The 15,611-nt window shown below is 59.8% G+C and overlaps 2 protein-coding genes across 5 annotated transcripts in view; both read left to right on the forward strand.

Annotated features, from left to right (window-relative positions):
* Positions 1-9,723, forward strand: part of KIAA1671 (KIAA1671 ortholog) — a 26,080-nt gene extending 16,357 nt beyond the window's left edge. For 2 of the 4 annotated variants that reach the window (XM_070951377.1, XM_070951378.1), the window contains 7 exons: positions 5,833-5,912; positions 6,533-6,761; positions 6,842-7,022; positions 7,256-7,377; positions 7,559-7,701; positions 7,822-7,901; positions 8,158-9,723. In XM_070951377.1, the coding sequence (XP_070807478.1) occupies positions 5,833-5,912; positions 6,533-6,761; positions 6,842-7,022; positions 7,256-7,377; positions 7,559-7,701; positions 7,822-7,900 (834 nt within the window). In that variant the 3' untranslated portion in view covers position 7,901; positions 8,158-9,723. The remainder of the gene's footprint in view (positions 1-5,832; positions 5,913-6,532; positions 6,762-6,841; positions 7,023-7,255; positions 7,378-7,558; positions 7,702-7,821; positions 7,902-8,157) is intronic. The other 2 variants (XM_070951379.1, XM_070951380.1) reach the window with 2 other exon arrangements.
* LOC139322325 (beta-crystallin B2-like) lies at positions 8,345-13,243 on the forward strand. The gene is made up of 6 exons (XM_070951404.1): positions 8,345-8,428; positions 11,469-11,535; positions 11,780-11,898; positions 12,138-12,270; positions 12,632-12,774; positions 12,942-13,243. Exons 2-6 carry the CDS (start codon positions 11,488-11,490, stop codon positions 13,108-13,110), a joined length of 612 nt encoding a protein of 203 aa, XP_070807505.1. The 5' UTR covers positions 8,345-8,428; positions 11,469-11,487; the 3' UTR covers positions 13,111-13,243.
* Positions 13,244-15,611: the final 2,368 nt, after the last annotated feature.

Below are 15,611 nucleotides of genomic sequence, written 5' to 3' on the forward strand. Positions count from 1 at the left end.
AAGGGGGCACCCCCAGCTGGAGCCTCCAGGCAGGCCATGCCGTGGGCGAGATGCCTCTTTCTCTTGGAAGAGAATGCCACACTGATGCCAGATATTTAAGCTTCCATGAGGGCCTTGGCATCTTCCCTCCTGGCGAATCACCGCCTGCCTGTGCCTGCTTCTAAACCAGGGTGAGAAGCCCAGTCCCAGCAGCCCCCTGGCACGCCCTGCTGTGCCAATGAGTGCTCCCCCCGCTGGCACGCACCCCCCCCAGCAGGAAGTGGTGTTGCCTGGGAAGGGGGGGGGCGCTTGATTGGCGTCTCCCTGCCCTTATGCAAATGGTCCTGCCTAAGGCGCCACTGAAAGGGAGCTCTCCTTGACCCACACGGGCTTAGAACCAGGGAGGGTCCCAGCGGGCGGCTTTCGGAGGCTTTGCAAGGTGGGGAAGGAGCCCGTTTCTTGTTTTTGCCCGGCTGCCTCGATGCCTCCTGGGGTGAAGGGCAAAATAGGGCTTTGGGTTTCAGGCTGGCCATTGCTGGGCAAAAGGGAGTTTCAACTCCCATCTTCCCCAACCAGCTCCTTCGGGGTAAAGGATTATGGGGTGCTGTGGTGAAAAAGGTGGGCCTTTGATGTGAGGCTGCTTGTTAAAGAGGGGAAAGGAAGATCCCTTGCAAGAACCTTCTGCCAATGGATTTCAGATCAATGAAGCTGCAAGTTATTTTTAGTCCATGTTGCAGCTCCTCCTCAGGCCAGTGGCATAAACAGGAAACTGGGGAGGGCAGCGTAAGACTCCTGTTGACAGATGGGGGGGGGCTCCCAAACACCTGTTCCCCCCCCCCAGGGCTATTTCTAGAGGGCTCCAATGAAGTCATCTGTGCAGGGGCCACCATAGTTGGAGAAGGCAGGGCGCTGCCTGCTTGGGGGAGGGAAGGGAAGCGCCCTGAAGGGAGGGGGGCAGGGAGCTTCCCTTGGCCCAGATGCCCGTGGGAGAAGGCCTCCCTCCCGCCTCCAGAGGTGACCCACCTGGCTGGGGGAGGGGGCCGGGAGGAGCAGGCCTTGGCAGCGGGCAGGCTGGGGATGTGGCTGCGCCCCTTGAGCGGAGGGAGGGGGGAGAGGGTTAATGCGGGGTGGCCGCGTGACGTGGCGGCGGCATCGGCCCGATGGATGCGCCTGAGTCGCGGGGCGGATGCTGCTGTTCCTCCGGTGGTTGCCATGGCAACTTCCCCCGCACTCGCGCGATGTCCCACCCGGCCGGCCTGCTCCTGCTCCGGCCCCTCCCGCCGCCGCTCCCCTTCCCGGCGGGACCCCCCCCATGCAAGCGTGGCCTTTCCAGCCGGCTCCTCGCGAGCGCGCCGCCCGCCTCCCCCGCGCTCTCCTGGGTGGGCGCCCGGCGAGGAGCAGCGGGGCTCGGAGCGGCCGCCTCCTTGGCAGATGGGGGGGCTTCCGGGATGCGCGTCCTGGCCGGGCCCGGGGCTCCGTGCGCTCCGCAGCGGCCGCCCGCCCAAGGGGCTCCCGGGGGGAGGGCGGCGGCTGAGCGGGGGGGCTCGCTAGGCCTCCCCCGCGCAGCGCCGCGCAGCCCCCGCCCCTCGCCCCTCCCTGCGCGCCCGGCCGGCGCTACCTGCGCTCGCTCCCCGCGGGCCGGCCATGGACTCGCTGGGGGAGAAGGTGGCGGGGGCGCAGAGCCACGTCAACCGCTGGGTGGGCTCGGTGCGCCGCTCGCTGCACGAGGCGCTCAACCTGGTGGCGGCGGCGGTGGCCCCCGAGCGGGCGGCGGGCGAGGGGCCGGGCCGGGCCCCCTTCAAGCGCCCGGCCTCCTTCAGGCAACTGGCCTCGCGGGGCCGGGAGTCCTTCCGCCAGTTCTCGGTGCGCAGCCAGCGCCGGCTCTCCTCGCTCAGGAAGAGGCCCGCCGGCGGCCCGGAGCAGCCCTCGCCCACGCCGGAGCTCGTAAGGACGGGCTGGGGGGGGGGGGACTGGGCGACTCGGCCTCGCAACCGGCTTCCTTATCGAGAAAGGGAGCGCAAAGGCACCTTTGTCCGAAGAAGATAAAGGGGGCGCGATGGCCACAGAAGCGAGCAAGGCCAGGAGGACCCCCGCCCCACCCGGCCGGCCCTGCTCCCTTCCCCAAAGGCCGCGGGGCTGTGTTGCTGAGTCCGGCGGGCCGAGGGGCTCTCTTTGTCCCAAGAGGTTGCTGACCTCTCCTGGTCGGGCTGGCATGAGACCAAAGTCTGAGGGAGGGGGACTCCGGGTGGGGCAGGCTGGCAGGTCGGGTTGAGGGGCTCCTGCTCCTTGCAGGGCAGATCCGGAGGGCAGAGACCGGTTTCAGGATGGCCTGGGGCTTCTCTTCCTCTTGGGGCAGAGACCAGCCCTACTTCTTCGATGTTGTCTTGTGGGGAAGCTGCCTCTGAACTGGGGGGAGGGTTTGGGTGGGCTTGTTTTCTGCATGGTTTATCTTTGGCCCACCACTCTCCAGGAAATTGCCTGCTGGCCTGGCCTGCATTTCCCAGAGAAGGAAAGTCAGTTTGTCTGCCACAAGCGGAGGCATTGCACCCCCCACCCCACCCAAAGACCTGGGCTGAGCTGCAGGAGACTCTGCTGGGGAGCGGCGGTGGTGGGGGTTTCATCTAAATCAGCGTTTCCCAACCTCGGCCCCTTTAAGACTCCTAGGATTCTTACCTAGCAATGACTGTGCTAGCTGGGGAATTCTGGGAGTTGAAGTCCACACAGCTTAAAGTGGTTGAGGTTGGGAGACATTTCTCTGAGCACTCTGAGATTTCGAGAACCATTGTGGTGAACTGGATGGCGTCTTGCCTTGGCACCAACTCTTAAGCCTTGTTTTGATTCTCTTTTGCAAATATTTGCCCACAGAGGACTTTAACCGGGAGGTATGGCTGGCACACGATCTGCCAGAGAAGGCTGGCTTTGGGGGGCTTTCCGTTTGCCCTGGGTGATTTTTAAAGCAAAGTTCTCCTGGAGGTTGCTATGCCAGCCCTCTGGAACGGCTGGGCACTGTCCACAGGGGCACCCCTTGGGTGACACCACGTCTCAGCGTGTGGGAACTTTGGCGCCTCTCGTGGCTGGTGGATAGACTAGAGGGACCGAGAACCGCCTCCCACTAGGAACCGAGTAGATCATTTGGCAAGAGGCTTGGTCGGGGGGTGGGGGATTTGAACCCTGGACTGTTGGACAGTGCATCTTTCTCCCGCCACTGTATGCCCAGCAGAAGCCTTCTAACCTTCTCCAGAAAATGGTTGCAGACGGTGCCTGCTGATAAAAGGAGTTTCCCCCCAGACATCAGGTTGAAGGCCTTGGCACAGCCACTCCCTCCACTCGCCCCTCCTGGGCTCCTGCCCCGGGACTTGAGCGGCACAGCCACGCGCCCCTCCTTTTCTCTAGCCACTTAACCCAGGCCCTTCGTGGGATTCCTCTCCAGAGAGTCAGGCCACCTGCCTTGGCATTATGAGATGCTGACGCTTGGGGAGGTGGGCATGTTTATGCCCGGGATGCTCTTGTGCCAAGCAGGCCTTGCTGGTTCTGGCAACCTTCTGCTGACCCTGAGCGCGGCAGGCCCTGGCAGGACCGGAGCATCCATGGCAACCCCCGTGCGGAGAGAGGGTGGGATGTTCTATGTGTGTGTGGAGGATGAACCGGGCTCCCACTTCCTGAGCCCAGAGGTTACATACAGGCACCCAGCAGGGGCTGCCTTCTCTGGCCAGAGGTTGGGTTTCGCTCCTTCCCTCCTGACCGGCTGAGAGGCTGGCATTGAGCAGGCTTTGGGTCGTGGTGGTTCAAAGAGAGTTCAGGGATGTTTTAGGTTTTCCCACCAGAGAGAAGGTCTCTCTCTCTTCCTCTGGAGAAGTGGGTCAGGGTCGTTTCTGCTTGTGCTCCTTGAGTGGCTCCCCTCTTCCTCCTCCCCCCACCCCACTTGCATAGGAGACGCTGCAGACGTCTGGCTGAATTGTTCTGGCTCTGGTTAAAAATACTCTCAAACATTTCAAAGTCTTTGGGGGGGGGGTGGAGATAGAAAATCTGCTGGAGTCATCTTGAAGAAGCTTCGGCTTCTGGGAAGCCCTCCTTGGAGGGGAGCCATGAAGCAGTTGGAACCCCTCCCCCCAAAACCTGCTTCACCCCTCTCTCCCACCATCTTGGCTCCATGACTGACTGTCTCTTTGGGGGCTTTTGTGACCCCCCCTCCCCGGGGTTTCTGCCTGAGCCCCCTCCCCCCCCCCCCCGGCCATCTCTGGCTGAAGCCTTGGCTGCTTGCCCCTGCTGCTTCTAGGAAGGAGTCAGCTCCTTTCCCCCCCCCCCCAGGAAAGAGCTGTGATCATAGGAGGGGGGGGGAAATGTCATAAGTGAGGTCAGCCACTTCTAGGAACTGCTGCTTATCTGTGGCTGCAGCCGCCTCTTGCTCTGAAGCTGTGCACGGGCTCCCTTCTCCTGGGGTGTATGTTTGTTTGTTTTGTTTGTTTGTGTATGTGTGTGAGCCAGGCCTTGCTGTGTGTGCAGAGCAGACTCACCCAGTTGGGCAGCTGGAAAGCCCTTCGGGGGGCAAGGGTGTGTGTGCTTGTCAGTCCTTTCAGCGATGACCCTCCGGGACTTCAGCTGAGAGCGACTGGCCCTGCCCTTCCGTGGGGCAAGAGGTGGCAAGCCCATGCCAGGAAGGACTCCTCCATCTCTCTGGCAGGCGGAGGGGTATAGTGGCCCCCCCTTTCTTTGGCTGGCTCAGGAGGAGCCCCTGCTGCATCCAGGGGTGTGTGCGTGTGCGTGTGTCAGCATAGAGCTTCCCCCCAGCCAAGGCGGCAGAGGGATTGGCTGCAGCCTGGACACGCAATGTGTATCTGGGTGAGTAGTTGTGTAGCAAAGCTGCCTTGTTGGGGCTTGCACTGCCAGAAAACTACTGGTAGCAGGATCTGGGAGGCGTCAGAGGGGGATTCCTCGGAGGCTTTTCTCGGGGGTGGGGGGGAGGGTGGCCTGGACATTCGGGGATAGAGCAAAAGCTTGTCACAGACCCTTTTCTGGATTCCCATTTTGGTAATTTCACTTTTGTTGTCTTCCAAACAATCTCCATAGTGCCTATGTCAGCTTTTTCTCATCACCTTCTGAAAGTTTATTCATTGAAATCTGTATCTTTTCTGAGATATCAGTTATTGATATTTCAGTTTCTGCTTAAAAAAAACCCTCTTTAATAAAAAGTTACAGCTGTCTTGTCATTTTAGCTCTTTTCTGCCTGGCCCTCCAGTTCCCTCTAGTGTCCGTTTGCAGCCGTCCTCTGCCCTCCGTTCCTGGCACCGGTTCAGTTCCCCTTCAGTTGTTTCCCATTTAACTACATGCTTGCTTTTCAAATCTCACAGCAAAAATAACCAGGGTTTCAAATCTTGTTGGTCTCCCGGTCTGTTTAAAACTTCCTTAAATCAAAATCCTTGTTTTTTTTCTGCCAATCGTATGTTATTCAAAATTCTTAAGTCCCTCTTTAAAACTCCTTAAATCCAACGAAGGTACAGTTCATGAGGTGTCAAATTCAACTCACCATTCTGAAGTTCTCTAATATCCATAAAGCGGTGAAATTGAACATTTATGAAGGTGATTAGAAAGGGGTTTCTTTCTGGCTTCCTGTCCTCATGAAAGGCTCTGTGGTTGTGGAGAGCAGAGATGCTGGCCCCCCACTGCAAAAGTCCCGGAAACTCTGCTTCCCAGGGAAGCTACAAGGTTTGGCCTGGTGGGGCCTTGGCTGTGGAAATGGGGAAGGAGGGTGCCTCCACCACCATGGGGCAGTGGGAAAGGGAGGAGGTGCTGCCCCCCCCAGCCTGTTCCATCTGGCAGAGGGTGATGCCAGCTCTCCCTTCTCATCTTCCCAAGGACCACTTGAAGCAGTGCTTCGGCCGGCCGTCAGCAGAGGCCAGGGACACCGACGTCCTCGTGCAGGAAGCCAATGGCAGGTATGGCACCCGGGGTGACCAGCGGCAGAGTGGAGACGGGAGGGGTGCCAAGGGCACATTCGCATACCCACTTCCTGCAGTCCAGCTGACAAGAAGGGCAGGGGAGTCACGAGGGCCCCTCCCTGGCCCCAGGCAGGACCCCCAGAGCCAGCTCTGGCTTCCTAGCAGCTGGGAAGGTGGAGGGGTTTGATGGTGGCAGGAAGGGGCCTCCTTCAGCTGCTTTCTCCCTGGGAAGCGCAGCCCACAGTGCCCCCTGCTGCTCAGTCAGCTCCTTGCCCAGGACCCAGATGGGGTGAGGCCCCCTCTGTGCTGCAGCTGGGAAGGGGTTGGTCCTGCAGCTAGCCAGGTGGCTTCTTGGGGTCTGCGGGAGAGGTGAGGCTGATTCCAGCCCCCAGCTTCTCCTGCAAACATTTGTGGCAAGAGAGGCTGGGGGCTGCTCAGCTCAGGCACACAATAACTTTTCTAGATGCCCCCCCCCCTTTGCTTGAGTTGTTAGAATCCTTCCCTCTCCCCAGAGCAAGCCCCTCCCTTGCCCCCAGCTCGGGTGATGGAGGGGTCCTTGCAATCAGTCATGCTCCCAACTGCCATTCGGGCTGAATCACATCCGGTGCTTGTCCTAGTTTCAACTCGAAGTCTCCTTCCTTGGAGGGCAGCGTGGCCCCCGCACAGAAGCCATCTCCCGGCTGTCGAGCGTCCTTGTACTCATCTCAGAGGGGTCTGGCCACTGCCACTGACCGACAGGCTTCATCCAGGGAGCAGAGGAGCCACAGCCTGGATGATTCCAGCCCAGACGCAGATTCAGCATCTCCCCCCACGGAGAAGGCCAGCCCGGACTTCTCCTTCCTGGAGGTGGGTTGCAGGGCAGGTCCCTCTGGCTTTTTTGAATGGAGGTCTGAGTTCCAATTGCAAGCCGGTCTCTTCTCTTGCAGCAAACTCCCCGGCTGGACTCAAGGGTCCTGAAGAGCCGCGTCCTCCTGGGCAAAAAGCGGCAGCAGCATCGGGCCCCCATCTCCCACACCCTCAGGAGGGGTGCCAGTGGAGACGCCCAGCCGGCCCCCATCTCTGCAGTGGAGGGACCAGCCAGCGCCTGGATGTTCAGGGACTGCACAGGTGGGACCCGTGGGAAGGCCGTTGCAGCCAGGAATTCCCCCCCCCGGCCAGCATCTCAACGGGGGGCTGTGGGAAAGGGGTGCACACCTGGCCAGTGTGGCCCCCAAGACAGGTCTGGCCCTGAAGGGCTGGGTGGCAGCAGCCACAGCCCCCTCTCAGCCCTGAAGCCTCTTGGGGGGATTCGGTCTCTTCTGGTGACAATTTTCCTTCCTCCTCCTCCCCTCATGATGAAGAAGAAAAGCCCCCCAGGACAGGAGAGGAAAAGGATGAAGAGGAGTCCCCTCCAGCAGAGAGGCTGTTCCCTGCCCAGCCGCGGCTGCCCCTCTTTCCGGGCCTGGCTCCCTCCGCCCTCAAGGTACATCAGAGAAGCCCCCCCCCCACCCCCCCAGGAGAAATCCTGGTCTCTGCCCTGCCCAGGGCCAGCCTGGAGGCTTGATCCTGGACACGGCCTGGGTGGGTGGGCTCTCCGCCTCCCCTGTGGGCCATCGGCTGCTTCTCCGTTTTCTCCTGAGGGGGATTTGGGGCTTCCTCCACAGGCTCAACTCAGGAAAAGGCACGAGTCGGAAGGGAGGAGGGAGGAAGCCCCCCCAGCACCCCTCTGCAAGTCGCCCAAAGGTCCGCTTCTGGCCAGGGGCTCCGGTGGCCGGGCGCTGGCGGCCACCCCCGAGAAGGAAGGGAGGTGAGAGATCAAACAAGATGGGCTGCCCCTTATTTCAGCAAAGTCTCCCCCAACCCCCAACCCCCAACACGGCAGGGGAAGCCCCTCCAGGGTGGCTGCTGAGGCTGTGCTGCCTTTCAGGCTGGAGGAGCTGCCCCCCCCATGGCTGACGGAGCTGAAGTCCAGGAGGAAGCAGGACCAGCCCGAGAGCCCCATCTGAGGTGCGGGGGGGGGGGGGCAGCGTGGGCTGAGTGGGAGGGGTGGGGGCCCAGGCCTCGACAGAGCTGGGGAAGAGAGACCCATCCGCTGAACTGCTGCTGGTGCCAGGCAAAGGGAGGGGGCTTGAGCCTGGCCCAGGCAGCTCCCTTGTCTGCCTGCCTGCCTGCCTGGGAGGGGGAGGAGGCTGCAGATGGTCCAGGGGAGGCCCAGGCAGTTCAGATGATCTGATCCCCCCCCCCATTCCCCCCTCTTTTCCAGGTTGAAGCCATGACTGGCCAGAGGAGGAGCTGCCTTAACTGACCTCTGCCCTTTCCCTGCCCTCCTGAGGTTTCCTCTCGCCTTGACCGACCGCTCCGTGCTCAGTGCCTTCCTCGTGGGGCCCTGCCTGGCTCCAGTCCCGGAGAACCCGTGGGAGGGGGCCCGGCCCCACCACCCTGTATCTGGGGCTGCCTTCCTGCTGGGGAGTCAAGGAGAGAACCTGGGATCTGTGGGCAGAGAGGCCTCGGCCTTCCCCTTTCTCTCTGCAGAAGTGAGAACCGGATCTCGTTTTCTGCCATATCGAGGAGGAAAAAGGGCCGCTTAGTTTTTCTGGGATCTATTTTTGATCAGCTGAACAAAAGTTGTGGATTTGCTACTTGGCCAGGGGCAACATGGTGGTTCGTTCCTGCTGTTGTTCAAAAAGATCAGAGGTGGTTTTATTGTAGGAGTTTTGTCGGCTGTGGAGTAATTGAACCGTCCTTTCCCAGGAGAGAGAAAGCAATACAGTCCAGCGTCTCTTCCAGAATGGCTGTAAATCACCCCCGGAGGCGGCTTTTGTCTTGACTTCAGAAAGAGGAAACGGACGGAAGGGAGGAAGAAGCAACTGGGTTCAGCCACAGAATCCTCTTTGTCTTTTCTGTAGATTTTCTTGTAAATATTTGGGGAAGGGAGTCCTGAATTCGATTCTGGTCCTTCCAAATGTCCGGATCTCTCCCGATTCTAAGCGTGGGAGCAAATGAACCTGCCTCTCCGTGGCTGGGGGTGGGATGGGGGGAGGTCCCTGGGAAGAGGGCAGAGACCCTTGCAAGCCCTTTTCTGCTCCATCCTGGTTAGCTGGAGAAATCCCAAATTGGGCAGTTCTGTGAATACGTCTGTGAGCGATGAGGCCCGAACACCTCTGAAGACCCCTTTGGTTATGCTGTGGGGCGCATGGGGGTCACCCCCCTGCCTTTTGCCCCTTTGGAGGCACTCTTAGCAGCAGAGTGGCTACCCCAAGGCTGCCTCTGGTCCTGCTTGGCTGGCTGCTCAGTCAGCCCTGTGCCCAACCTCGGGGTTTGCATTCCTGCCTCCTGAGACGCTGCTGTGCTTAGAAACCTGCCCCCCCCCACCCCCCATAAGTGCTCTTCTCGAAATGCTCTGGCTCCCCAAAGGGTTCAGCCAGAGGAGACAGTGACAGCCGGCCCAGGTGCCGGTCCTGGACCACAGCTTTTCTTTCTTTCTTTCTTTCTTTCTTTCTTTCTTTCTTTCTTTCTTTCTTTCTTTCTTTCTTTCTTTCTTTCTTTCTTTCTCTCTCCCTCCCTCCCTCCCACTCCCTCTCTCTCTCCCACTCCCTCTCTCTCCCTCCCTCCCTCCCACTCCCTCTCTCTCCCTTGTTTGGAGATGGCCCCACCCCGTGCCACTTGGAGGAGGCCTCTCCTGGCAGTGCCAGCAGGACATCCGGGCATCTGCAGCATTTCTGAGGCTGGGAGAACTTGGCTGGCGGATCTCTGGGAAGCCACACACAGGGGTCCTGGTCCTGGACATGTTCCGTCTCGATTGTCTGATTAAAAAGCTTGCTCAGAGCGACTTGGTGTGGCTGAGGTTTTCTTTCTCTCTCTTCGTGGGTGGAAGCAACCCTCTTCCTCTGGTCAGCAGCATTACTTCCCTGCAGACGGGGGCGCGCTGCGCATGGACACGGACACCTACATGTTTGCCTCCTTTCCTGATCAAAGGGAGCAGCTGCCCTACTTCCATTGTACCCTGTCGGTCACGCTCTGGTCAGACTCCCTTCTGTTGGTTGCCACAAGGGGGAGCCCTTGAGGTCTCCTGTCTCCCAAAGCCACTCTGCCTGCAAAGACCCCAGTTTGGTCTCCCTGTGAAACAAATGCCACCCCCCCCCCCATCTGCATCTGGCCACCTTTCCTCTGCTGGTTTGGCTGCCCCTCACCAAAATTCAGACGACCACCAGGGAGCCCTCTACCCATAGGCTGCAGCTGAGCAGATGGGTGCTGCACTGGCCAGCCCTGGGCTGAAGCCCAGAGGGGAGCTCCTGCGGTGCTTTTCTCTGGCCTCCGTTGGGGATGTGGGACTTCCTTGGGGCAGGAAGGGTCTGTGGAACCGGAGCCTGACAAGCATGCAGTGCAGCAGCTGTTTCCAGAAGGCCCAGCATGAGTCCTGGGCAGTTGCGCTGTGTCCCACTCGCCCCCAGTCAGACTTGCCCAGCGGAGGAGGCCTCTGTTCCTGATGACTGATTTGGTTTCTGGCTTCCCACAGAGAAAGGCCTCTCTGACTGCCCGGAGCACTTGGTCTGGTGGGACGAGAGCCCTGCGTGCCATGGAGCAGCCCACCTGCCCACCCATAAATGGCTGGCTGGGCTCGTTCTACACAGGGCGCGCTGCAGGGACTGGCTCCGGCTGACACAGCCCTGGGGCCACTCGGGAGGGAGGGAGGGCGGAGGGTTTTTGCAGCGCCAGGCCCTGGGGTGGCTGCACCTGCTGAAGTCAACAAAACCGGGCTCTCCTTGCCCACCGAGCTGAGCAAGCAAAGCAGGCCGCTCCAAACTGAAAGCTCATGAAATAACTCTCCCAGGACAAAGGGAGGGTGGGGGGGAGCTGACTCTGTTTGCATTATGCTTTAATCCAGCATTCTTGGTTTGGGTCACATGTTGATCAATACTGCTGGCCTGGGACTCTGCCGCCCGCTATAAATGGTGGGGCTCGGCGGCGGGTTTTCAGCGGCAGAAGCAAATTTTGGTGCAACCGGTAGGGTTCCTCCGCTTCGCTTTCTCCTGGGCTTGACGGTGCCTTTTGCGTGGGGCTCTTTCCCAACCGGGGTTGCATCCGATCGAGGAAAAAGGGCAGACTTGCGGAGCAGAGGCAGAAGAGGAAGGCGGTGGGAACCCACCTCCCTCCCCAAAACAAGGACAGAGGCTCCGCAGTGGGCAAAGGGAGGAAGCCCGACCTCTTCCTTGGCCAAATGGCCGAGGTTCTTGGAAGCGGTAAATGAGGGATCTCTCACCTTGGCTAAATATGCCAGGATCCCTTTTCTGCTTCCCAGGATTTTACTGGGATGGGAGGAAGTGGCTTCTCTCCTTCCTTTCTTATTGCTACTTTTCCCCTTTCGCAAATGTGGCCGGCTTCCCTATCATTGGCAAGCACCTCTTGGCGAGTCTTTTGCCATCCCCCATGCCACTCCTGAGCTAGGCAACGGCCTGGCTTCTCCCCTGGGCCAAAGAGATGCTGGAAAATGGGAAGGGTGGTAGCCCTTCTGGAGCATATGGGGTGGACAGGGTGGGGGCTGCGTGCCACCCGTGCTGTGACTTCTCTCCCCAGGGAGCAGCCCCCTTTCACCATGGCCTTGGACCATCAGACCTCGAAGCAGCTGCAAGCCACTTCAAAGGTCAGTGGGCCCATCCTTAGATGGCTACGTGTGGGTGGAGAGCAACCTGTGTGGACTGACTGAGAGGAGGAAGACGACCCTCTGCCTCGGGGACCAAGGGAGGAAGGTGCCTTCTGACCGGTGACTCCGTAGGCGGAAGCCACCTTGCTCCCCCTCCATCGGACAGGCACCGAGGCGGAGGATTCCTTCCCCTCTTGGTCCAGGGCCCCCAAGGCTCTGACGGGCTCTCTTCTCGTGCTTCCAGATCGCCCTCTTTGAGCAGGAGAACTTCCAGGGGCGCTGCCAGGAGCTGAACACCCCCTGCCCCAACTTGAAGGAGGCCGGGATAGAGAAAGTCAGCTCCATCGTGGTGCATTCTGGCCCGTAAGTGCCAGGGAAGGGGTCTCGGGGGCAGGGAGGCCATTGGCCACACTGAGCCCGTGGGGCTGGTGTGGCCATGACAGGCTGGTGCACCCGTGGGTCGGTTTTCCTCTCTCACCCCAGACCCCCAAGTGTTTGAGTGGGAGGGCAACTCTGTTATCTGGGCAGCCCTGAAGCTCTAGTGGGGTTCTTGGGGGGAGACTTCCAGCCGGGGGCTCACCGTGGTCTCTCTTTGCTCCCAGGTGGGTGGGATATGAGCAGGCCCACTTCAAAGGGGAGCAGTTCATCTTTGAGAAGGGGGAGTATCCCCGCTGGGACTCCTGGACCAGCAGCCGCAGGAGTGACAGCATCTGTGCCTTGAGGCCCATCAAAGTGGTGAGTGCCCAAATGCAGGGGTCTCAGGGGGGAGGGAGTAGCCCTTGGCCTGGCAGCCAGCCTCCCCCCCGCAAGCTCCTTGCAACGGTTTTCTGCCATGGGGCGGGATCGCAGTGGCAGCCAGGCAGAGCCACCAGAGGAGGGTAGTGGCAGCCTCAAGAAAGCTGGGAGCAGCAGCGGGAGGAGGGAGAAGGTGCCCAGAGACACACATACCCCACCCTGCCGCTTGGTCCGGGTGGGTTACAGAGAGAGCCTGAACTGGGGAGCACTTCAGGTTTGGGCCTGGGGAGCTCAGCCAAGACCCCCACCCCACTCGGCTGGGGCCCTCCCTCCGCTCCCCTCCTCCCCTGCGTCCCTGCAGGATAGCCAGGAGCACAAGATTGTCCTGTACGAGAATCCCAGCTTCAGCGGCAAGAAGATCGAAATTGTGGATGATGATGTGCCCAGCTTCCATGCCTACGGCTACCAGGAGAAGGTGTCCTCTGTGCGAGTGCAGAGCGGCACGTAAGTCTCTGGGTGGGCAGCGGGACCCTCCCTCAGGGAGCTGCCTTGGGCTTCAGGAAGGGACCAGCGAGCCGGAGAGAGGGCTCCAGGCTTGGGGCGCTGATTCTCAGGGCATTCTTGCATGAGTGGAGGATTGAGCTCCGCCTGACTCTGCCCTCCTCCCACAGGTGGGTGGGCTACCAGTACCCTGGCTACCGCGGGTACCAGTGCCTGTTTGAGAAGGGCGACTACAAGGACAACCTCGAGTTCGGAGCCCAGCAGCCCCACATCCAGTCGGTCCGGCGCATCCGAGACATGCAGTGGCACCAGCAGGGCGCCTTCTACCGCACCAGCTAAGCCCCGGGAGGACCCCGGAGTGCCCCCCTCTGCCTCCCGGTCTTCCTCCACCACCCGGCCGGGCCCCCTCTCCACTCGCTGCCTCTGCTTCTGCTTCCAACCCTGAATAAAGCTTTTGTCATCTGAAACGCTCTTCCCAGTCCTCGGCTTCCGTTTCTCCTGGTGTGGCAGAAAAAGGGGCCTCCCCATCCTCGGGGTCCCTGCTGGCCCAACAGCATCCCTCCAAGAGGCCTGCACAGAGGAGCTGAGCCCAGGAGCCCCCCTTCCCCAATGAGGCTCCAGCCAGGTCAGCGTAGGCTGCCCTTGGTTTGGAGGTGCCAGCCTGCAGTCCTCCCCCTTTCTCATCCCCTTTGAAACGGGGGGGGGGTCTCAGGGAAGAGGCTGGTCTCTGGGCAGCTCTGAAGGCGCCTGGCATTCCGGGTGCAGCCACTCCATCTGCCTTGACCCAGACTGGCCTTCCCAGCCACTCCAAGGGCCTCTGGAGCTTTGAAGGGGAGGAGGAGACCACCAGGCCAGGCAGACTCCAGGGAGCCTCACAGACCTTGCTTGCCTCACACACACAGAGTGACAAAGCAGCCCAAATTCCCTCCCCCTCCCTTCCATGCCATTGGTAGGTTGGGCATTGAGTGGGGCAAATCTTTGGGGTGGCTGCCTTGGGCTGCGCAGGAAGCAGTGAGAGAAAAAGGCTGACTCAGCTGGCCATTGGCAAGCCTCTCCCCCCCCTCCTCCTCACTGCCCAGCCATGTGGGACCTGATGGGATTAAGTGGTACCAGCAGACTAGAGTCCCTGGAAGGGGAATGAATGGCTCAGAGCAGTTTGCCCCCTGTCCAAATATGGCAGAAAAAATGTGAGCGCAGGAGCCAGACATCGGGTCACTCTGCAAAATATCTAGATCCGTTTTTTAAATTCTGCACAATGGATGGAGGGAAGGTTGGGGACGATGGAGCAGAGTTGCTTTTGGCATCGTTGCTGGAGTTTTCAGTCTGGGGTGAGGAGAGAAGGGAGGGGGGGCCGAGGCCTCACACACACCCTTTGGCTTTCCAGCCTTTTATGTTCTCTGTGCTTTGGCACATTTGGGACCCCGATTGCAGGAGGGTTGCGGAGGTGGTGGGGGTGTCATGACTCGGGGGAAATAAAACGGGGAAAGTGCCTGTTCCTCTTGGTGGCCTCCAGCTGGAGAAAGGTCATCACTGGGAGGGAGGGAGGGATTCTCAGCAGTTGTGACCTTCAGACGATATGATACGAAGAGTAGGGCAGTTCTGGGTCCTTCAGGGTGGCTTCAGTTCAGAGGCCCCGGTTGCTGGAGGAGGCTCGGTAGGAACCAGGGAAGGCTCCCGTCTCACTAGACCCTGGTTTGTCTCCCTCCCTGGAGGCCCCAAAGAAGCCGTTTCGATGGTGCCGGTGTGTGAGCGTGACATCTGAAGAACATCTGGCATCCTTTTTCCCTTTGGTTCCAGTGCACCCAAAGCCTGTAATTGAACAGTCCTGGGTGGGGAGAGGTGGTGAAAGAGCCTCAGGTCCCTTATAATTTCCCCCAGGGAGGATGGGGGGAGGGAGCACTGCAGCTGACTGAGTGCCCACGTGGGCAGGCAAGAGAGCCTGGCAGTTTGAGCACCGTGGCTGGAGTTTTTCCCCTCCCGATGGTGGCCTTGGCAGGAGACCTTTTCTGAATCCCAGGAGAACCCTTGGAGTGCTGGAAGCATCTGGCAATCTTTGCCAGGCTACACCCGAGAGGCCCCGGCAGAGAATTGGGAGGAGGAGGGAGAATGAAGACAGCTGCAAGAGGTGGCCATGCCCCCCAGCCTTGTCTCCACAGGAAGGGATCTGCTGGGTTTTGTAACGCCAGAACAGGAGCATCTGGAGGCCTTCGGCTGTCCCAGAAAGAAAGCCTTTGGGTCTGCAGGGAAACTGGCTCTCTACGTGAAGGAAACCCTCAACTCCCAAGGGATCTATAAGCGGCCCAGATGCCCTCCGTCCTGTGTCCCTTCTTCCGGTGACTCCCAGCAGTCTCCTTCTGGCTCATTACTTACTTTTAGGGGAAAGAAAATCTGCAGAGCCAGGCTATTACAGGGGTGGTGGTGGTGCTGCTGCTGCTAATGGCCGGCTGTTTGTGGCCTTTTCCATTCCTAATTGGAGAGTCCTGTGGAGGGTTTGCAAATCAGATTGGTTAGGGAGGCTTTTCTCATAGCAAAACATGTTTCTGTAAAGGACAATCGCTTGGCATATTTTTCTTAAAAACACTTGTTGATCAGGAGATGCAAAGATTGTGATAGGCCCACCTGCAAACGCACAATGAAAAATCTGAAATATTTGGCCGAGTCGGATGGGGTCTTTGATGGGCAGAGTCCCCAGTGCTGCTTGTGAGGAGGCCCCTCTCCAAAGGGGAGCTGCAGACGGGGCCCTCAGCCGCCAGCTGGCTTCTGTGCTGGGAGCGACAAGCCAGGGTTTATTGCAATTTATTGAAAGCCTTTGCAGGTAATCATCACAGTAATGACCCTAG

This window comes from Pituophis catenifer, unplaced genomic scaffold, assembly GCF_029215685.1.
Source record: "Pituophis catenifer annectens isolate HBS135680 unplaced genomic scaffold, rPitCat1.0.hap2 SCAF_10, whole genome shotgun sequence".
Taxonomy (NCBI): domain Eukaryota; kingdom Metazoa; phylum Chordata; class Lepidosauria; order Squamata; family Colubridae; genus Pituophis; species Pituophis catenifer.

Bases quoted from the DNA above. Each gene is read 5' to 3' on its own strand.
- LOC139322325 (XM_070951404.1), top strand. From the start codon at position 11,488: ATGGCCTTGGACCATCAGACCTCGAAGCAGCTGCAAGCCACTTCAAAG. The intron at 11,536-11,779 runs GTCAGTGGGCCC...TCGTGCTTCCAG, and splicing joins AGCTGCAAGCCACTTCAAAG to ATCGCCCTCTTTGAGCAGGA. The intron at 12,775-12,941 runs GTAAGTCTCTGG...CTCCTCCCACAG, and splicing joins GTGCGAGTGCAGAGCGGCAC to GTGGGTGGGCTACCAGTACC.